At 46.0% G+C, this 23259-nt stretch overlaps 1 protein-coding gene and 1 long non-coding RNA gene across 5 annotated transcripts in view; one reads left to right on the forward strand and one right to left on the reverse strand.

Moving 5' to 3' along the window:
* Nucleotides 1-2147: 2147 nt before the first annotated feature.
* The window catches only part of LOC114496468 (dynamin binding protein), a 97118-nt gene continuing 76006 nt past the window's right edge, over nt 2148-23259 (reverse strand). For all 4 annotated transcript variants that reach the window (XM_036027141.1, XM_028511910.2, XM_036027140.1 and 1 more), the window contains 11 exons: nt 19161-19308; nt 18347-18364; nt 17776-17975; nt 16472-16602; nt 15363-15467; nt 11172-11300; nt 10224-10556; nt 9558-9737; nt 7854-8052; nt 5338-5891; nt 2148-3804 (listed from right to left, as the gene is read on the reverse strand). In XM_036027141.1, the coding sequence (XP_035883034.1) occupies nt 3619-3804; nt 5338-5891; nt 7854-8052; nt 9558-9737; nt 10224-10556; nt 11172-11300; nt 15363-15467; nt 16472-16602; nt 17776-17975; nt 18347-18364; nt 19161-19308 (2183 nt within the window). In that variant the 3' untranslated portion in view covers nt 2148-3618. The remainder of the gene's footprint in view (nt 3805-5337; nt 5892-7853; nt 8053-9557; nt 9738-10223; nt 10557-11171; nt 11301-15362; nt 15468-16471; nt 16603-17775; nt 17976-18346; nt 18365-19160; nt 19309-23259) is intronic.
* Nucleotides 8050-21504, forward strand: LOC118500888. Its single transcript, XR_004903469.1, has 2 exons — nt 8050-8910; nt 15271-21504. It is a non-coding gene; the product is annotated as an uncharacterized LOC118500888 (long non-coding RNA).

Genomic DNA, 23259 nt, shown 5'->3' on the forward strand with positions numbered 1-23259 from the left:
ACTCCCCTGCGCTGCGGCTCTGAGAGGCTGCCACACTGGCCAAGGTGGGAACAGGAAAAATGCCGACACGACGTGCTAGCAGATGGGAGAATTTAAAACCCTGTGAGCAGTGTTCGGTGACTGGAGGATCTGGAATGCTGTATATAAACCTCAAGTTTTCTTGGCCTGAGGTTCTGCAAATGAAACAGAATTCCGAGCACGATGGTGTTCTTCCGGGGCCTGTTTATATTCCCGACCCTGAAACGAGACCCACTAAACAGACTCAGCTTTGCAACTAATTGAAACAGCGTGACACAGCATTCAGCTCTTATTAAAACCGTGTACTTCTAGAGCTCACAGCACACGAAAATTCGCAGACCTCATCTTATTTTGACTGTCACAATAATCTCAAGGGGCCAGAAGTTGACGCTTGCAGATGACAATGGATTCCAACCCCCGTCCTCCTGGACTGGGATGAAAACACAACTGAAGAGCTACTGCTGGTCAGAAAGGGCAGAACACATGAGAGGAAGCAAGCAAGCACGCCAGATTGGGGCATTTGCTTCAGTCACATTTCCTTCTGTTGTGTCTGAAACATCTGGCACCCTTTCCCTCCTTGGTTTTCGTAATTCTTACCTTTTGATAGTAGAAGTGGTGATGGCCAGAGGGAGTGGGGAGCAGGGTCTGGGAGGAGGGGAGCAAAGCAGGGAAAAACGGGGACATCTGCAATAGTGTCAACAATACAAATAAAGAAAAAAATTTACAGCACATTTTAAGAGTTCTGGGAAGTCCCACAGAAATCTATTTAGCTTTCCCTCAATTCTGCAACAAGAAATGTTCTTATTGAGCAAATACATCTGTGAACTCAAAACAAAATTACATAGACAGATGCTTCTCAAACTTTAATGACACACAGACCACCCAGGGACCTGGCTCCACTGGTGGGGCCTGCATCCCAGCAAGCCCCCAGGACATGTACCCGGCTGAAGACCACACTTGAAAGACTTCTGGTGTTTTGAAACAAAACTCACCTTTTCATACACTTGCTCTCATCTCAATGACGCCCTCTCGCCAGGAAGTCCATCACATCTTCAGTTTCGTATTCTTTACAGGATGCTGCCTTTTTTCCATTCCCAAGCCACCTTCTGCCCACATCTGTCACCCTTCCCTCAAGTTAATTTTCTTGCCTTTGCTCTTCCCTCCAAATCACCCTGTTGCCATTTAGCTTTCCTACAATGGGCAAGCTGCTGAAGAAGCTACGGGAGTTTATTACAAGACTCATTAAATCTGTACCCTTGACCCAGACCTCACTGCCCGATCGGACAGACCCAGCTGCCCGATTTATTGCAGAGTATATGTCGGGTGATGTGCCGGCGGTCTCCACGCACCGACCTGCTCCCTCCTCCCAACACCACGAGCTGGGCAGGACTGCCATCTCCACTTGGGCTGAGGAAACTGAGGCATGGGGTCAGGTAGGTTGCCAAGGTCACGAAGCTCTTAAGTGAAGGAAGTCAGATAGTCTGGCTCCAGAATAAGTCATAAAGACTCAGCTTGACAGCCAGAGGCCCAAATTTAAATTCAGGGTCTGTCAGAAACTTAATGTGAGCAAGTCGCTGGACCCCAGTTTCCTCATCCACAAAACGAAAGAGTTGATCTGTAACTTTCTTTCCCCCGGAGTCTACGTGGTCAACCATGATTTCTGTCCCTTAGCAATACATGCGATTGCTTGAGTCACCCACACGTGGTCCTCAGTGCCACCTTTGCTGTGCTCCTGCTACATCCCACCCCCAAACCCCCCATCTTGCCCCAGCTACGGCCATATGGCCTTGCTAACCTCTAGGGCATTCGTTTCCGGAACTGTAACATCAGGAAAATACTAACTCTTAGGAATTCCAGCTTAGAGAATTCAGCCCTTCCGTTCTGCCAGGATTTTATAACGTAAAATGCCTTAAAATGAAGAGGCGATCACCTGCAGTGTGGACATCTCTTTAGTATACCGTAATGCCACTGATATTATATTTGACAAATGGTGTCTGATTCGAATTTCTTCCGTTATCCTCTCCCATCTCCTGGAATTTGGGCATCACTTAATTGTCAGGAAAGTACCCCTCAGAAATCCAAGAAGGTTCAGGCAAGATGTGGAGGCAAATCAAGAAAACATACTCATGGCCCTTAGAAATGCTTTTATTTATAAAATAACTACTTCAGTAGAAACATCTCTAACTATAAACACTATTCACAAGAGGCTCACATCGCTGCCTTCTGACCGACCCACAGGCGCGTGGGGGCTCAGGGTCCGCAGGTGTCTCCTGGTCATCAGGATGTTCCGGCCAAAGGCCCACTTGGAGGAACAGGGGCTGTAAGGCTGTTCTTAACTCCCTTTAAGAAATTATGAATTGTTTCATAGTGTCCCGTTCCAGCGTAGGCTTCATATGCGGGCAGCCCTCAAGTGAGAGCACTGATCAAGGAAAACTTGCAGGGGGCGAGTCTCCGTCTGAAAATTAGCCAGCATGTTCCTGAGGCCGGAGAGAGGTGCTATCAGGCACTTTAGAATCTTTTTGGCTTAGACTGTGTGCTCTCTGAATCATGGGGGTTAAAGGTAAGACAGAAAATGCTTATTTCCAAGTCTAGGATAAGCTACTTTCCGGGCTGCTTATCTGAATTTAAATAAGACACATGTGTTCGTTTTCTGCACCTGTGCATAGTAGTGTGCTTGGACGAAGGACACAGGTTTCCAGTCTCCCACCAGGCTGGACTGGTTTCGGCTCACTGCAGAGCGAGCACTGCAGTGGCCTGGCTGGAGCCAGATCCCGTCCTAAGGAAATCCGTCAGTTGCTGGGCTGCAGAAAACAGCGCAGGAGAGACTGTCACACGCAGACTGTACGAAGTACAGGTGACTGTCAGAAAGGCGCAGATGTCTGCACCTAAAAGAAATGAGAGCCTTTCAGATAAAAGTTGAAGGAAAATAAAGACGCTCGATGCTTTTCCAAAGGGCAAGGCAAGCAGTTGAATGATGCACACCCAATCTGGAAATGCAGTGAAATAAGAAAGTTTTCACATGGTAGTGTTTGAAGGACTTTCAGAAATCGGGGCAGGCACATATGTGTGCATGTGTGCAAGGCACTTAAGTTCTGAAACACCAGAAACGGTACAATCTCAGCAAACCCCTTGCCACAGGCAGAGGCGCAGCCTAAAAAGGGCTTCCGGAGAGTTCTTTTCATCCACGCTGGTTTCAGTCAGGTGGTCGTGGAGCTCGAGGCCACCCCAAACTCAGTATGGTACAACCAACACCAACGCCTCCTAATGCCGCTGCGTAGCTCCCAGCATACGTAGGATACCGGTCTTCTGATTGGAAATTTCTCATTTCCATGGGCCGACCCCAGGACTTGCCGCTCTCCTTGCGGTCACAGAATTATTTTCAAGCCCCAGGGTTCATTGCAAATTCTAGCAATTCTAGTAAACATCAAGGTTGAGAACCCAATCGAGGAGAATGAGATGCATCTTGCGCCCCGTTGTGGCATGGGTAAGCAATGCAGACAGGGCCAGTGTCTCCGGAGCAGATGCCCTCTCAGTGGGCCATGAGAGCCTTTCAGCAGAAGGAAGCGAGGGCAGTGACGATGAGTGGGAAGCAGAACAGGTTCAGGTGTACTCCGTTTTGCGAATATAATTGGATGGAACATAGCCCTTCTTCCCATTAACTTCGGCTAACCACCATTCCGTATTTCCTGTAACATCTTTAAAGTCCAGGATCTTGAGTCTCTGATTGGCCGACACACTCAGCTCATTTGGGTTCCGCGCTTTGAAGGTATAGACAGCAAAATAGACCTGCGTGAGGGAGAAAAAACGAGTCAGGCGATGGGAGACTGCTGGGAGCGACGCCGTCCCACAGCGCATGCCGCAGTGAAGTGGGCGGTCTATGGCCACACCGTCCAGTATGGCGGCCCCTGGACACACGTGGCTACTGAGCACTTGGAACATAGCCAGTAAGCCAGAGGAACTTAACTTTTAAATTTTATTTAATTTTAACTAACGTAAATTTAAATTATATTGTTGTTAGCTACATACAGCTCGTGGTTACCACAATGGCCAGGACAAATTCAGAGAAAACCAAAATGCACATCCGAGTTGCCTCAAACAGCGCCAAGAGGAAACCTTCAATCAGTACATAAGATGGATGGGATATAAGGATACACTTCTGTACCCAAACATATGAATTCTGAATTTCAAAAAAAAAAAAACAAAAAACCCAAAACCACACAACTAACTTCAAAGCTGAAAAGGATGACCTCCAGGTGACAATGACAAAGGTATAAGGCAAAGAGAGGGCAGCGCTCGTGAGCAGGAGAAGCCGTGAGGCCACCAGGGCACGAGGGTGAGCTCACGGCCGAGGGCTGGCGTTCGGGACTTGGTCAGGGGAGGGAGTTAAGGAGGCTAGGACTGAGCTCCCCACACAAATTCAGAGTCTAAGGAAGGGCCATTTTCTTCCCCAGCGTGTCTAGAAAAACTGTCCACTGATGGGTCCAGAACTGGGACGTCGGTCCTGGGCCGTGGGGAGTCACAGACCCGTCAGAGAGAAACGGGCAGGCACTGTGGCCATCTGCAGACTGAGGAATGTGGCGAGGAGCGTCTGAGCTGAGAAACTCGTGTGAAAACTGGAGTTTCGGCATCCAGAGCTCGACAAAGGCAAACGCTCCCACAGCCCAGGACGTGACCGAGTCTCTCAACAACGGCAACCCCCCACGGGAGATAAGCTCGCGGACAAACGTTGTAGAACAGACGTGCAACTCACTGCTGCAGGGCTGAGCAGAGAAAACAAGCGGGTGAGCCAGGGACGTCTCAGCTGTGAATCTGAACATGGCTTTAAAATACGCAGGTTTAAATGTTCAAAATACAAAGGCTGTATTCAAATCCCCAAGACAGTAGCAAGCCATGACAAAAGGAATAGGAAAAACTGAAACAGAGCCAGAATTGTATTTCTAAATTCTAGGATGAAAAACAGTATTTGAATAAAAAACTAAGTAATGGGTTAAACAGCAGACTTGGTACAACTAAGGAATGTAGTGGCCTGGAAGAGTGGGAACAGTTTTCATCATAACACCTTGTAAATGCCCAACGACAAACAGAAGGGGCTCAGAAATCATCTATGAGGAGTCGGCCAGAGAAAGGGCCCAGGGTGCCAAGGTCACTCTCAGGGCACCGAGTTTCTGTGTGTGCTTCACAGCATGTGTCTGTGAGCCCATCTCCAGACCACGCCCCGGGCCCTGCAAGCCTCTGACTCCGCCCCACTCCTGGAAAAGCATCGGCTACACCCACAACACACCTGCCACCTGTTCCGAACGGTGAGCAGAGAGCACTCACCTGGTTGCCTTCTGCCTCACTGCTTTCTGGCTCTTCGTTTCTGTCTTCCAGAGACTGGGCTGTTCTCGCACACCCCTTCGCCAGGTCTTTACCCTGCCCGTTTCGCCCTGGCACAGAGTAACCAGCCATTTCTGGATGCCGAGAGTTTCGGTAGCTCCTCAGGGTGAGGGTGGGGGCGGGCTGGTCGGCGTCTCGGGCCGCATCTGCGGAGTCCCAGGGCCTGGGCTGGGAGGTGGAGTGTGGGTCCGAAGGGCAGCTGGAGGGACTGGTCTCTGAGCTGCCCACGTTTAAGGGAGCATTGAGAGTTCCTTGGTCGAGTTCCTTCGATGAAGATGTATCCTGAGGCTGTTTCTGGCAAGGCCCCGAGGTAAAGGACACGGCCATGCTGCTGGGGTTGAGGGTCAAGGCGCTGTTGCTGTTCTGCCGAGGGAACCTGGGGGAAGAACCACTGTGCTCGGACTCGGTGGAGGAGTGGCTGCCCACGGAGACGTCCGAGTGGCTGCGCCGGGCGTTGTAGGGCTTCAGGAAGGAGCTGTACACAAAGCCTTTGGTGACTGCGAGAAAGAAAAACACTCGTGAGGGGCCCTAGTAGGAGGAAGGAGGGAGAGGGGGGTCAACAGAGAAGAAACCGTGGTTTAAAAGCCGGGTTAAGAGCGAGAGACACAAACTACGATGCCCAGTGACAAAGCAGGCTAGACGTCAGTCCCAGGACACAGTGTGGGTAGGGGACGTGGGTAGGGGACGAGACGCCGTGCCTGCTGCCAGCTCATTCCTGTTACGGCCTCAGGATAGATGAGGCATCGGAGGCCTCGTGCTGAGTCGAGGGGGAGCGACAGAAAGGACAAGCTGGACAGTGAGCACGTGGGGACAACTTAACATGACTTTTAGACCTTAGGAAAAAAAGACTAAGGGACAGCTTAACAAAGGACGGGCTCGAATACGACAGTATGGTAAAGAGAAATCTGAAAAACCGTTGTCATCGAGGCAGAGCCCTCAGAAATGCCTCCTCCCGGCCCTCTTTCTGCCCCCAACACTCGGATCCCCGTCTCTGGTTTGGAAATGCGGTGGGAGCTCCGTGAGAGCAGCCCGAAGTGGTGAGCTGTTTGTGCTCCTTAGAACACACGCACACCATGTGTGCGGCACATGTTCACTTTGATAAATTGCCTAAGACACTGCAGCTAAAACTTTGAAGCATAAATTAGGAATTGAGATCCCTAATCAACAGGAAAATGTTTTATAATATTAAGAAAGAAATATCTGCCCAGGCAGGGACCCAGAGTATGTAACCCCTACTCGAGGCAACAGCCACTTCTGTCTAGATCTTCAGTGTGTTCCCCATTGCTAAACAATGCCGGCACCCATGGGTCTGCTGGCAATGGGGAGGGGTCCCCTGGGCGGGCCGCGAGGGGCAGAGGGTCCCACAGCTGACCCCGATACTGCAGCCTTCTTGTTGCCACTTTACAAACCCCGAGGACGGTGGAGCACTTTCAACAGCCTGGATCTTTACAAGGAGTTTATCTGTCCACGAAGCCATCAGGGCCTCTTGCCTGCCCATCACCCTGGAAGGCCCCGGCCTTTGTCCCTTCCATTCCCATTTAAATCTCTATTTTTGGGTAAGCAGGAGTAGGGGGGTAAAAAAATCCACAAGTACTTTTAACAAAACTGAGAAATGTTAAAATTTTCAGTTTGGGGCAATGTGAACGTAGATGTTTGTTATATGTGCCCACAATCCATACCTAAAGCGTGTAAGATCTGTTTTGGTAAGCGACTGCACACACTACAGATTTCGGAACGTCCCGGCAGCCTCTGGGTCAGCGCCCGGGTTCAAACCCAGAGGCGTGAGGGACGGTTATGAAGAGCCCCACGTCACTTTGGTCACTTTTTCCACCAAATGAGTCCAGGTCAGGCGGGTTTTGGCAAATGATCTCTGAGAAACAAAAACCTTTGATTTTTCAAAGAGTTTCAGATTTTGAGATTGTGGGGAAAGGATTATGGATTAGTATTATTCTTTAATTCTGTACTCTTTCCCCACCCCACCCCAGGCAGGAAAAAAAGCTGTGAGCCATTTTTAGAGTCATTCCACAAACAGTCATGAGGTGGGACTGTTCCCGGGAAAAACTCAAAAGGCAAACAAAACCTCCTTCTCACAGGCTTTGAACTCGCGCACTCATACAACACATTCACGGAACCGGGAGGGAGGCAGCCCAGGCTGCAGTCTGCTCGGAACAGGCTGCCAGGCTCGGGCCCGTCAACTGTGAAACAGGGCAAGGCCCTGCAGGGGGGGCCAGAATCTCTTCTGGAATTTGTAAAATAACAAAACCAAAACTGAGGACAGGTTTTGTTTCAGTGATGACTTGGGCATTATACTCTCTAGAGATGGACAGAACTTTTAAGGTTATTTTTCCCTCTCATCAAAGACTCTCCTATTTTGTCCTGGCCTGGCCAGGATTCAGGTACAGCCCGAATCACTCCATCCTCATTCAGAGTTACAGTAATCTGCCGTCCAACCTTCTCACCTCCGTTGTCAATCAGCCAGCGGTTCTGACTGCCCATGGGGTCCTTTTTCTTGATCACGCCCACCAGGTCACCTTCCAGAAGTGAGACGTCCAGGTCCTGGGCAGCGTTGAAGTTCCTGTCTGCTTGATAGAGCTTTTCGGGGGGGTATCTCACCAGGAGGGAGGCCCGGAGCTCCTCCGACTGCATTATGTAACTTGGCTGGAAGGCAACACAAGAAACACCATCAGCAAAGCTCTCCCTGGTCGTTCTTCAATGCCGAGTCTCGGACACAGGGGCGGATGAGAGCCAGCCGCTCACCACCCTGTCAGCTGTGCTTGGGCCCGAGTCGGTCCCGTGACCGGGTAAAAACTGTGCTCTCCTGTCATGCTCCCGTGCCTCTGCAGCTATCACGGAAATTTAACACAGTTTTATACTCTGTTATCTTGCGACAAAAACGATGTGATTAGAATGCCACCTAAGGACTCAAGATACATAATATTCCTAGGTCTTCTTACAGTTTGCTCTACGAAGCTAAACAACTGAGACTTTCCTCATGCTGACTTCCCCGTATATAAAAACAAATAATATCCATAAAAACAAGATAAAGTAAAAGTAGTAATGCATTGCATTCCCCTTTTAAGTTAACATAAATTAATGTTTATGAGATGGTATGGGGCGAACACATAAACAAAGACAGATGTCCAGTCTTCAGATTATGACCTGATGTAATCTGGGATATCGTAACCAAAGCTTTCAAAATATGGAGGAACTGAGTTTAAAAAAGAAAATAATTCCAGGTAAAACAGCAGTCTACCACAAACTGTTTGGCAGTAAATTAAATAATTATTTTTTCTAATACATGATCAAAGTTAAGGAGGCCTGGCAGAATTAGCATACTCTTTGATCAGTCCCCTTCGTTAACTGATCAAAGAAATAACACTTTACTAGCTTTTTCTCTGCACAGACTGAAATCCAAGGGTGCTTTCCGGAGGGCATTTGGCAGTACGCATCAAGGGTGAGAAGACTACAGGTATCACTATCAAGTACCAGCAGGCACACCTGTGATGTTCGGCAATGGTGAGTAAATGAATGGATGAGCCTTGATAAATGAGAACTCAGTAACATTTATTCTCCATTTGTTATAAAGTATTTAAACTCCTATTAAATTGCTAACCTGTAGAGAGAGAGCTGGGTCCATCAATATTAAATATAATAACAATGGCCCTGGCTGGTGTGGCTCAGTGGATTGAGTGCTGGCCTGCGAACTGAAAGGTCGCCAGTTTGATTCCAAGTCAGGGCACACGCCTGGGTTGCTGACCATGTCCCCAGATGGGGGCGTGCGAAAAGCAACTGACTGATGTCTCTCTCACATATCAATGTTTCTCTCCTTCTTTTTCTCTCCCTCCCCCTCTCTAGAGAGAAATAAATAAAATCTAAAAAAATAATAATAACAATCACATACTGCTTATTTATTGCCAGGCAATTTCTAAATGCTTTACCTATACTAACTCATTTAAACCTCATAATGACTCTATGATGCAGCTGCAGTTATTACCTGTGTTTTACAGATGAAGAAACCAAGGCACAGAAGTTAAGGTGCTTACTTGCTCGTGGACATACAGTGAGCTGAGTGTCTGTACCGGGATCTGAACCCAGGGGGTCTAGTTCCAGAGTTCACATTCTTTTAACTGAGCTGCACATCCCTGTTCTAGTTCTCCACTCACCAGGCCCTGGAGCGGCTTTCGAGCAGACTGGCGGTCCACAGTCTTCCTCTCAAACGGCCTCTTGGCAGATGGAAGAGTCTCTGGGAAGAAGGTGAAAACCTGGAGTTGCTGCAGAACTCTGCTGTGCTCTTCGTGGAAGATGGCGATGAGGTTTCCCTCTCTGCCGGCAACTTTGAGTAACTGGAGTCCGTGGGCAGAGCAGACAGAGACAGAGGAAAGAAGAGAACATGGATGAACGATCCCAGGAATGGCAGTCTCATTGAACCCAACTGGAAGCTAGAGCTCAACTGCATTCACTCCGTGTAAGCTATCAGCACTGCGGCCCGATGCCAGGGACAAGGCAGGTAGCTGGCTGCCCTGGGGATTGCGCAAGGTGGAAAGAGAGCCATTTAAAAGCCATGGCTTTTATCAGCACCATCAAACAATCAAGAACTCCAATTCCTAACGGCCTTGACTTAACAGCGCGCAAAACACGAGAAGACTAGTGAGCGGTCCTTAACAGATGGCGTGGGAAACACGAGTAAACTCGTGAGCGGTACGCAATGTGTTAATAACATATTTAATCTACGTAGTTTGAGTAAGGTCTCAAACAACCCCATTGTGCAGGTCCAGAAAAACACCAGAACTTCCGAGGTGACTTCTGCATGGCAGGGGTACGGGACTCACCGAAAGCAGTGGCTTCAACTGCTCCAGCGCCTGGCGCACGAAGTCGCAGTGGGCCTCAGCGTAGCCGTGGATGCAGTTGGTGAAGAGGCCCTGGGCGTACTGGTGGAACTTGGGCAGCTCGTCCAGCAGCTGCGCATTCAGGGCCTCGTAGTTGTTCCGGGCCGACTGCAGCTCCTCCAGGGTCTTCTTGTCCTTGAGCTTCTCCGCCCGCTCTGTGCAGTTATAGAAGTCCAGCAGCTTGTCAAAGCGCTTCTGTACCAGCTTGTGGGGCCCTGCAAACATGCTCAGCAACTGGTTTAGGGGCGAGATGACGAGCCGCTCTGTCCTCTCCTTCTGTAGGGACAAGAAAGGCATGTGGCTCAATATTCCACACTTCCTATTTTCCAAAATACTCTTCAGGCTGATTTTGTTATGTCCTGTAACATCTGCTTCACTCCTAGTGCACAAGCTACACCCATGCAGATCCAAGTGTCCTACTTACCCGACACCCTATGTACATACATACACACCCCACAAAAATCTGTGTGAGTACATACAGGTGCTACCTGTCCATTTAACTTATTGAAAATCATTTTTAAAAAAGATTTTATTTCTTTATTATTAGAAAGAGGGGAAGGGAGAGAGAGAGAAACATCAATGTGCCGTTGCCTCTCACACACGCCTCACTGGGGACCTGGCCTGCAACCCAGGCATGTGCCCTGACTCGGAATTGAACCAGCGACCCTTTACTTCGCAATCCAACTCTCAATCCACTGAGCCACACCGGCCAGGGCTGAAAATCATGTTTTGAATATAAAATCCTGATACAATTACCCTGGAGGATGGCCGGAACTCCTAATGCACAGGGAACCACAATTTGTGGAATTAACGTTTCCATGAGTGAGAAGTTGGAAAAGAACCCAGGAAGGGGCCCAACCCATGAAAAGTGTGTTGAAGACAGTCACTTACAAAATTTGTGAAGAGCTGGTCACTGATGAAACGATGCACCTTCTCGAACTGCTCCAAGTCCTTGTGTCCCTTCTCCATGCACACGTCCCACATGCTCGCGGCAGCCACCACTTTCACACAGGCCGATTCCTGGGGCCGGTTCGAAACAGACACAAATAAGATCAAACAGCTTTCTAGCCTTCATCCTTCACCCTCCATAAGCAGCCTGGGGCAAAGGGTTCCAGAATTAAACTATTTCTCTACAGTGTAACATTGTAGTTTTGAAACAAGCATACTCTCATAAACTATGGTTTATGGGCACAGAGAAAAAAGTCTGAGACTTCTAATCATGGAAACATTGGTGAGGGCTTTTATCATGTCTTTAGCATTTCCCTGTGTCCCTAATTTGAGGGTTTCTTAATGCATCAAGAAGTAAATTATTAAACGAGAGTCAGCCCCTGCAGGGTTCTTTATGATCACCATCAGTCATCTCTCCTCCCTGAGTCTTGGCTCCTGCTGCCACCTCCCAACCGACCGCGCACTGCCCTGGGGGAAGTGTGGCCTTGCTCCTCGCACTCAGACTCTGGCGCTCCTGATTGCGCTTGCTCTGCTCTTTCCTTGCAAAAATACCTCCTTACACATAATATCACTTATGTGAAGGCAGGACTCAATTATAGCGATGCTGGGGGAAAAAAAAATGAAAGAAATAAGTGACTGTACATGAGCACTTACTAACTGATCCCAACAGTTTTTAAAGCCCAGGCTGGTTTTCTTTGGCTGCATGAAACTATGATGGGCTTCTGCCTTCTTTATTTAAGTTAGAGAAGGCTTGTTATTTTGATGCTAACCCGAATGAAATCTAAAACTCCATTAATGTATTTCAAGGGTAAATGAAATCCCTAAGGCAAAAACATCAGTGCCTCATACATTGGTTTGACATTTTATTTTACCACATTTTTAGACCTCTTATCTTTAAGTCCTCTATCTGTACAAATAAATAAAGCCTGTGTTTGTAGGGAAGATAAAGGTAGGGAATCCTTCTAATTCCACCTGAGTGGGAGAAGAAATGGAAAACATGATTTCTTCTTACATTCTTTTAAAGGAATGTCGTGAAGTTGCAAAGTATCAGTCCACACACCGATGTGGAGACCAAATCATTCAGTCACGGCCCCTCCGCTTATGTCCTTGCTGGCTCTCTCTATCTCCAGCCTAGCCTATTATCTGACGTTATTGTCACCAGGGCTTTTTCATTTGGTGTCAGTGACAAAACCACCATTGAACATTTTTTCCCTTAACTTCTGCTGTTAGCAATCAGAACCAATCAACCTGCCCATCAAGTGGCTGTCAGTGTTCCACGTGTCCCGCCTCAGAATGCTTCCAGCTGTTGCTATGGAGATGAATCTTTCAAGAGTTGGGGGCTCAGGTGTTCACTTGCTACATATTTAGAAAACATGGAGAAAAACAGCCAAATAGAGGAACTGTAAGGTAAAGCCCTCAGACAAAGTGGCTGGCCCAATATTTTTTTGCTCAAATCTCTCACTGGAAGCCAATGTGCTCCTTAAAAGTTTCATAAACCCTAATTTTTACCTAATTACATTTTCAAACATGAACAGGGAGAGTTCAATATTGAAAGGAGCTCTAGGGGGCATTTCACACCCGTGGGGATTACTCAGTGAATGATGACAATCAGGTAAGCAGGTATGAAAAATAAAAGTTAAATCCCTACCTCAAATCTTATGTATACTAAAGTAAATTCCAGCTAAATCAATAACTTTAATATTAAAAAAGTGAAATTATAATTGTACCAAAACATGGGAGATACTTGTCTTTTTTATCTCAGAACAGGAAAGGTCTTTTTTAAGTGTGTCACAGAACTAAGAAGCCATAAAAGACTAATTAGATTCAACAAAAATGAAATTTTTCTACACACAGAAAACACTTCAGGCAAACTTAAAAGTAACAAAGTGGGGTGGAAATTTGTAAATTTCTGACACAGGGCTGTTTTCTCCGATATATACAGAGGCTCCACAAATCAACAAGAGAAAGACAAATAATAAATAAGTGCCCCAGAACATAAATAAACCACAGAAAAAATTTATCCTCAACTTTTTTCACAGAAGTGAAAATTTAAATTGTATTAAAATAGCATGTTTTACCTACCTTTTAGATAAAGATAAGGCAGTTTAATTTTGGTAACACTGTGTTAGCAAGGGATGGGGAAATCATTTCATACATTAACATGCATTTTACATGCACATTAACAGAATCTAGCAAAATTTACACCATCAGGATTTGGCTCGGAGAATCTAGCACACTGGGCTTTCAGATACACTCACACAGATCAGAAAAGTATGTATCTTCAAGGGTATCCCTGTGCCAATGTTTCCAATCTTTTGTAACTACAAAGAATTTAAATGACTGTCAGCAGTGGACTAGTTAAATATATCCTGGCATCCCATACAATTAAATATTATTCACTTAAAAATAAGAGCAAGGAGCTCTGTGTGTACAGGTACGAACTGACTTCCAAAATGATGCTATTAAGTGCAAAACCTAAGATGTTCAACAACATGTAACTCTCTCTCTCTCTCTCACACACACACACACACACACACACACACACGAGGAGAGAATAATGTCATAAATGGTGCCTACCTCTGTAGAAGATGACCAGGAGACAGGGAGAGGCAGGGAGAATCATTATTTTTACTGTTTACTTATCCCTTTGGTGCCTTTTGAAAGTTATGCATTTTACTTAGTTAAAAGAAAGTTGTTATTTTTTAAAGCAAAGGACATCATTTTAAGAAAACTGTTTTGTAAGACAGGATTTTCACATGTGAAGGAAAGGGGTGTGTCATATATGTAGGTAAACACCATCCTACGAAATCAACAGAGAACCTAGAAATACGGATGGGAGGGGCCTAGTCCTGGTCCCGGCTCCATGGAGGACATGCTGCCTGGGGACGGGGCGGGCTGCCCCGGGCCCAGCAACTCTGCTCCGCCAGCTCTCCAGACCCAGCTGAGGCTCTGACAACCTCAGACGCCTTCTGTATGGCAACTGAATGAGTTGAAAGTGAATATTATTATTAGAAAGACCTCTCTAGGGACTATTCTCTTACTATTCTATCTTTAAAATGACGTGACAAAATGGACCGTGGTAAGTGCTCCTTACATAACTAGATACTGGGGACAGTGAAAACAGTGGTAGGGAAGACTGAGAGGGAGGGAGAGCTGGACCACTTAAAATCAACACAAGTGCTGATCTTCTAAAGGTTATTTAACTCTTCTTTTAAAGATTTCATTTATTTCTTTTTAGACAGAGGGGAAGGGAGGGGATAAGAGGGGGAGAGAAACATCACTGTGTGGTTGCCTCTCGCGTGCCCCACACCGGGGAACCTGGCCCAGAACCCAGGCATGTGCCCCGACTGGGAATCGAAATGGCAACCCTTTGACTCGCAGGCCAGCACTCAATCCACTGAGCCACACCAGTCAGGGCTAAAGGTTATTTAACTTTTAAATAACCTATGGGGTTGGCCAAAAAGTCTGTTTAGTTTTTTCTGTACAATGGTTCTAGTAGTGCTTAGTTGTCTTTAACTTCATTCAAAACAATTTTGTGAGATTGTATTGTGACAGCTATCATATCAGTGTGCATTTAAAAAAATGCTTATGAAATTGGTGAATTTTTGTGCAGCCATTTTAATATTGAAGATGGAAGAAAACACACAACATTTTGGCATATTACACTTTATTATTTCAAGAAAGGTAATAATGCAATTGACACGCAAAGAAAAAAGATTTGTGCAGTGTTTGGAGAAGGTGCTGTGACTGATCGAACATGTCAAAAGTGGTTTGCAAAACTTCTTGGTACCATGGACATGTTAGCCAAATAATTCTTTGCTGTGGGGCTGTCTCATGCATCGGAAAATGTTCAGCAGCAGCCCTGGACTCCACCCACTAGAAACCAATAGTGGGAGGCAGCCGACAGTCAAAATATCCAAATCAATAAAGTTATTAGTGAAAATGAAAAACGTGTCTTTAATTTAATGGAAAAACTAAATGGAATTTTTGGCCAACCCAACATAATTAAAAATGTCATGACATAACGTTCATTTGAATCCAGATTATTCAACATTCAACAATATGCTGGATGAACAGGAAAGTGGACCAAGTGACACTGTGTGTGACCTGAACTACAGCGGTGTCTTCACTCACCCGGATGTGCTGGAGGTAGAGAGACAGATCTCGGATGAAAGATTTGATCAGTCTTTCTTGCATTCGGAAGTTCTTTTCTGTTTCTTCAAAGGCTTCATCTTTTATCTGTTCAAAATGAACAAGCGCTGTTAGCAGATCGGAACTCTCCCTCGATCTATCTGATTGACACAAGTATCTTTCTCAAGAACATCTTTTGTTTAAATTTTAATCCTCTGATATATCCCTGAATCATACTAAGTTGAATTTAAACACCTCTACGTGGCTTTGAAAGGTCTCCCAACTATATAAGCCACCCCCACCCCACCCCTTCAGACCTCACCTCCTCCGCCCCCAACGGGAACCCTTGCTCTGGTCGGTCAGGCCGCTCCCTCCCCCAGTCTCGCTGGCACCTGCCACATGTGTTGATTCTGGGCCTTTGCCCGGTGCTGTTCCCTTGCATGGTGTGTCCTCTGCTTTCCCTGTGCCCAACCTGCCCCTTCCTTTAAAGGCTCAGATTAAGTCTCTCGGCAACATGAAGCTTATGCTCATTGAGCTTGTTTTCTTCAGTACTCTACAGCATGTAGAGGACAAACTGCAAAACTTAGCCACCGACTTTTTTCTAGCTTGCATTTCCCCTTACTGGTACCGTGTATATATAGTACAGTGCGTGAAGGTCGAAGACCTTGGACCTACCCTCAGGACTGCCCACAAATTGGTTTTCAAATCACTCCATCCCTCAGATTTTATATTTCCTTATGTGTGACACATGGTGTTGAACTTGGGTGAACTCTTAAATCCCTTCTAGGTTAATAGGTCTGCAATTTTAATTTTGTCCCCTAAATAAATTGTACGCATCTCATGGGTGTCTAAAGCCACAATTATTATAAGGTGATTGAGTTTGGCCTTCTGATTTGCCTTTGTGCACACTGGCAGCTCACCAAGGCAACCAGAGAGGGCTGGGTGGGTGGACTGACGTCACCAGTAGCTGCAGGGTCCTGTATCCACCAGCCAGCAAACACCAGGGGAGGTACTAAGGGGGGAGTCATCCCAGTTGACGCCATGCAGGCTGCCCCATGGAGCCCTGAAAAGCTGCCACAGACAAGCTGAACCTTCAAGCGCAGGACCCTCACCTGTGGGGCAAAGCCAGTGAGGTGCTTCAGGTGGCTGCTCACTCGGTTGGACTTCTTGATGATGGAGTGGATGTTCAGTTTCGAAATCTTCTCCATGAGGCTATCTTCATCGCCCTTCCGATACTTGAGGACTAGGGAGTGAGTCACGTTGAGTTAGGGAAGCTCTTTCCTGAGCACAGACTACAAAACCAGCCCAAAGCAAGGCCAACGACCCAAACTAGAGCTACTGCCTGATTTCAATGAGCTTATAATGAGTAAAGATAAATTATTAATCCAAATCACCATTTATGGACAGTTATCCAGTTATCTCGCACGGTGAAAATGCCGTACGGGAGTTATGTGGCTGACCACTGGGTCACACATTAGGCACAACCTGCAGAAAAGACGGGAGATCACAGCAGGTGGGCTGCCGGGGGAAGGCTGGAGGGCAGCAAAAAGACAATTCATCTTTGAGGAAGACGAGCTTACATCAGGAGAGAGGAGCCCAGACGGAGGGCTCGATGGCCAGAAAGCTTCTGCAGCCACGAGCAACATGACTTATGGATGTGGGTGACATGGTAGGCAGAGAAAAGTTTTAGGGAAAGCGGGGAGAAGAGTGGAGTGACGGGAAAAGAGGTCATACTACGTCACAGATTCTCCAAGGATGCATCAGTTTAGCATGTTCACTGTACTACTGCAGTGTTCTAATTAGAACCTCGACAAAACGCTGATGAGAAAGAAAAGAAATGGTTCAGTTCAGTCTCCATTATAAAGGAAGAGCGGGTGGGCTGGCAACGGACTGCGCAGCGTTGGGAGGGGACGGAAGGAGCTCAGACAGGAGAGGCAGGTCACTGGGCGGAGGCGGGACTGATGGGGTCCAGAGATGTGGTCATATCAGACTTTTCTAAAAGAAGAGCAGAAGTCCTAACTGACGTGGAGATGGTAAAACAGCCAACCAGATGTGCCAAGCGAACAAATGTAAGTGCGGATTGAGAAGGACTGCCTTCCACAGGCTGAGAAGGCAATCATCTGTGCCCGAAGGAATCCCTGATGAGCCACTTTCCAATGTCTTCGTTGTGTCCTGGGAAAGACTCTTGCTGCCATAAGCTTTAGCAGAGACGTCTGTTTCCAATATTCCATGGTTGTACTTTTATTACTGCTGTCCCTTTTTTCCTATCACATTTCCCCCCAATTCTACTACTGTTTCTTCATCACAGTCCTATAAACTAAAATCTGCCTTGCCCATCTCCAGTAAAATAATTTCTGTTGAGAAGGGGAACATTCTCAAGGGCATGCCTCCTTTGAAGCAAATTTGCTTTTCTTACCCAGATCCTTCCGACGTTTGTACTCGTTAATGTTGACGTTGATCTCCTTGACAGCCAGGACTGCGCTGGTCAAAGGCACTTTATCTGGGTGGGACTCGGGGGTGGAATTCAGCAACTCCATTAGCAGCAGTGGGTAACGCATTACTCTCTGCACTGGTTTGATGAGGAAGGAGCCCAGATTAATATAATTTGTGCACCCCCTATAAAAGAAGGAAAAAAAGAAACTTTAGTCCACCGTCAATAAATAACACAGGGCCTGCAGACAGTATTTGTTACACCTGGATATAGCCCTGTCTTTCACCCTACTTCTGCTTTCATTCATTCACATTTACCGGACACCTGGTAAATACCAGGGACTGTGCCAGGTCTGGGGATTTAATAGACCATAAAAAAGTCCCCGCCCTGATGGAAGGAGACTGGCGATAAACAAACAAATAGCATTTAAATCGTCACTTGGTGTTCAGTGCTATGGAGAAAAATATAGCAAGGTAAATCCACAATACTTCTAGGTTTCTGTCTATAAAGGAAGAAAATAGAGAAATGAGTTTGTGCAAGTGGAGAGGAAACTTACCATTCGTTGTACAGGCTCCTACAGGGCGGCGAGCATGAAAAGAAAAGAGAGCTGATTAGAGACAATGCTGATTTTCACAGTCTTCTCAGAGCATGTCAGTTGAACGTTAATGCCTAGTAGTTGAGTGGACAAAAGATCACATGGGATAAAAAAGAAATTATGAATGTCCATGGTAGCACACATAGTCTATTTTTAAAAATTAGTAAGTGCCTAACTTCACTTTGATCTACTTAGATATATACATTAACCTACCTCCTTAAGACCAGGAGAATCTCACCTGATGGTCAAGAATAAATGAATTTGCTCTTCTTACCTATATTCTTGTTTATTTGGACCAAACTACCTTCGTGGTTACTTCTTACCTGAAAATGCTCACTTAATACTTTGTATGCATAGATAATAGTGACTAAAATGGACAAGACTACGAGCAGGAAGCCACTTAAGGTTTCCATGATATATGATGGGAAAAGGCAAGTTACCACATTTTGCTACATATAATGCACTCCCGTGTATAAAGCATACCAATGTTTCGTGTGCATTTTACACAGGATTATTATGCCCATTATTATACCATGGTATGTAATCATTATACCCATGTATAATGTGCATCCTTATTTACCCATCAAAAATTTAGGCAAAAAGTGTTCATTATACATGGCAAAGTACAGTACCTAATAGGACCTATAATGACATATCATTTATGTTTAAAATAAGATGGATGGGCATCATAAGAAGTCTAGACCCGCACATGGGAGTGATGTTCAGAAGGCAGAACTAGAGAGCTATGACAGAAACGAAGTGGTGAAACTCCTACTTAAGATCTGCCAGGGAGTCCTGAAGATGCCTCTGGATCCGCTCATCCTTCTCGTAGATTTCCAGCAGAGAGATGGCCTCGTCGTGGTTCTGGCAGTAAACCTTGTACGTCCCCTCGAGCTCATCCCGGTGGTCAAGAAATGCAGCACCTTTGAAACACACACAGATATACAGTATTTTCAGACTGTCTTCTCAGCATCCTAAATGTAAGGTATGTAAGCCAACTTGAAGATCAGCTAAATCCTATCACAAGAAATGATAGTAAGACTATACATCAAATTAGTAAGAAATTTCCATGTAATGGCTTAAAATTCTACTTATTTAAAGCAAAACTGAAGAGAACTATGTCTTCCATGTATTTATTTTTCAGTGTACAAACGCAGCTGGTCCTGCAACAGTCTCCAGTCCCTTTCCAGCCAGGGACAGTAAGGGGTCTGCAAATATTCTCCATGTTGTATGTGACCAGGACCCCCCTTTCTGAGCCCCCCCAAGGTCTCCACATCAATGAAGAGGTCCTACTATGGCAGCAGTTTCCAACCTCTTCTTCATGCATAAATTAAATATGCATGACTTTACATGAAATTTATATTAAAATATCTATCATATACGCCCCTAAACATAACATGTACTTGTTATAGAGTATTAAACAGCAAAATGTAGCAATGACTCTAACAATAGTCACTGTAATTTCAAAGTAAGATGAGTGACACACGAAACTGGTCATCGTGGCTGCTTCTGGTTGACATTCGCAACAATCTAATTGACGTAAGCACGTGACCAGCTGACGGTAAAGTCACAGGTACTGCTAACAGTGTGTGGTTTGTTCCCTATATGCATACCTTACAACATGCTAAATTTCACTTAGAAATTACTGAAAATGAAGACGTAATTATTTTTTTGACCCAAGTTCATGGGCTCCTTGAGAGACATCCACAGACCCCCTGGCCCACAGCCTAGTGGGCACAGGTGCAGCTCCCGTTTCATCTGGAGCTGTGGCCTGACTGTGCCGACTCCCTGACTCGTTTGTTAAACAACTGCTCTTCCTCTCGCCCTTCTTTCCTCCTCACAGCACACTTGGTCCTTCCTCCTTCAGCCTGTACTGCTCTCCCCCAAACAGTGCTCCTCTCTCAAAATACAATCCTGCTCAGTGCTCCCCCGTGACTATTTCTACCAGCTGCTCTGGGCATAAGCCCCTCCCGCAGGGAACCCCAGCCCTTGCTCTACAATGTCACCTCTGTTCCTTCTATGTTGTGTCCCATGGAATTCCTTAGTCTTGTGAAGATCAGTTTCTGTTTAAATTAAATGTCTTCCCTTAATCATAGCCCCTGCCTATACAGAAACTTGATTGTGTTCATAACCGCAACACCCATGCTGCCCTGATTCTGTGGCAGCCTCACGTCTGTCTAACTCTGCAACTCCAAGGGCCCAGCAGCGGGAGTGGGGCTGATTCCTTCCAACCTTCAGGGCCACCCTGGAATCCCAGGGCCACAGATTCGTCATCTGGTTTCACATCTGATCGTTGCCTGCCTCCTCCTCCTCCTCACTACTCCTTTGTATCCATTCCCTACCAGCATCCCTAGAACCTCAGCTCTCACACAGCTGATTGATTATTCACACTCTTCCCCTCCCCTTCGCTGTTCTCCAGCCTTCCCGATAGTGACTGTTCTATAGCGACTACAGACTAGCAAAGCTACACCTTCATTTCCACAGTCTTTCAAACTGTGGGTCACAACCCATACGTGGGTCATGAAGTCTACTTCACAGGTTGTGATCAGCACTCTTTTGGGAAAATAAAACAGAGTAGTAAAGAACATATCAGAAAACGTTGCTCACAGTAAATGTAAGTACAAACATATACATACAAACATGTATCCTTATGTAAAATGTATTTTTCTGTGGGACATGTTTAAAACAAGTTAAAAGCCAGTCCCGTAATGTATTACTCCACACACAGTCTCCCGGTACTTCTTTCCCCCTCCACCTCCTCATCCGAGCCCTGGACACCTGCCGTCCTTCCTTCCCCGCCGGACCCTGTCCCGGCTGCACTGGGATCCTTCTCCACTCAGGGTGAGTGAGTTAACTCAGTGCTGCTCTCTCTCTCCAGCACCCTGGGTTCCCTCGACTTTTTGCTGAGTTATCCCGCTTCCCTGGGTTATAAAAACTGCTTGGAAGGTACAGTGTTGAGAGGGGAAAAAGGCTTAGTGCAGGACAGTCTGAAGTACGCCGCCACTGGTATAATTTTTAAAAATGGGGTGGTGGACTGAAGTGAAAAATACATATGTAAGCGCTGATACATGATAAACTATCTCTGGAAGGAGATACAAGAAAAGTGGTGACACTGGTTGCTTCTGGTTAAGAAGAGCTGGGTAGCTGGGGGACGTGTAACATACTTTTCATTAGTTCTTTGTACTTTCCTAACTTCGAGACATGTGAATGTATTAAAATAAACTTAAAAGACAGGGTCTGGCAGAAATAACGCCTGCTGGAGGGTGGTTGGTGGAGTAATAATATGGGTGCAATAATTTAGTTTTAATTTGAACATTTCACCTAAAATGTCATATGGTGTGCTTGAGTGTGATATTGTTATGTTACAGAATTATGTGCTTATGATTTCGTAATAAAAGATTTTGTAATAAAAAAGAGGCATTATTTGTGATGGACCCTGTATATTAAAGTAATGCACTTAAACAAAATAAAAAAATTGCTTATGCAATTCCTGACAATCTGCCATTTGCTAATGGCTCAATAAAGCTTTAATTTCCCTTTCTCTGACTTCTCAGCACCTTCCCTTATCAGATGTTCCAAATCTAGTCATTTATTAATTCCCCACTGAATCCCCACCACCACCACCCGGCATAGTGCTCACACAGTCTCGGCTCCACCTCGGGCACATGGGGCCACTGCGTGTTGCCCCTCACTTGTAAGGCTAACACTCCTGCCAGGGTCCTGAACCCTCCAGCTCCCAGGCCCATCCTCTGTGTACCTTCCACACCTCAGTCTGCTACCCAACTCCTGTTTGTCTTGGGAAAAGAAGTGCAAGGGAAGAAGTAAAAAATAAACAGAGTTGACATGTTTTGGGGGTGAGATTATGGATATTGTTTACTTTCCTATTTTATTGTTGTTATAATATATGGGTAATAAAATAACTTAGAAGAAAAAAAGAATTGATTAACAATTAATCTGTTTTAGATATCAATTTCTCTCATTTCTTTTATAATTTAAATAAAGGATCTACAGATACTTATTTCAAATGCCTTATAAAATCTTATAATTTGGCTGTGTTGCACTCTAACAACACAAGACCACCGTGGCTTGCTTCTAGTCAGTCAGTGTGTGCTTTCCGTCCTCAATCCTCAACCTCTGACCTCTCCAGTTAAAGCAAGACCCCGGGCTTTAGTTTCTCTTACTTTCTGCAAAGTATCACACATTCAGCTACTCTGTATAGAAGTGAATGGCATGCATAGGACAACAAAAAGACATGAGCTTGAATGGCAGTCCCATCAGTCACCAGCCAGGCGACCTTGGGCAACCTCCTTTCCCCTCTAAGTCTCAGGGTTCCTGATCTGGAAAGCAGGATTAATAGTAGCGCCTACACCTCAGAGCGCTGTTGTGAGGAACACCTGAGGTCAAGCCTGACCGATCTCTGAAGGGTGTGTGGTGTACGGCAAACACTCAGGACACGTTAGCAATGTTGCGCTGTCCCCTAATGTCCCAGAGCCCTTACTCCTTCCTTCCAGGGTCAGAGCCCTGACTCCGCTCCCCAATTTCTCTCCAGGGCGAGTCACATAAATATTGCCCAACCTAAACCAAATCATGGTCCCATTCCCATTTCTAGTGATCAGTTCACGTGTATGCACGTGACCCAGTTCCGGCCCATGAGAAATAAAGAGAAATCTGCCTGGGAAACTCTGGAAAAGGCGTGCTCACTCTTAAGTAACACAGGGTCACTTTTATTCCTGATGGATGCTTAGTGGGACAGCAAGAACTGTATTAGCACAGTGTGACTATGATTCCAATAAAACAGCAAAATGGTAGGATACTCCCTCCCACATTGTACCAGGGCTGCTCTGTGACCAATGGAATGTGGCAGAAGTGATGGT

Source organism: Phyllostomus discolor, chromosome 5, assembly GCF_004126475.2.
Source record: "Phyllostomus discolor isolate MPI-MPIP mPhyDis1 chromosome 5, mPhyDis1.pri.v3, whole genome shotgun sequence".
In the NCBI taxonomy this organism is placed as follows: Eukaryota; Metazoa; Chordata; class Mammalia; order Chiroptera; family Phyllostomidae; genus Phyllostomus; species Phyllostomus discolor.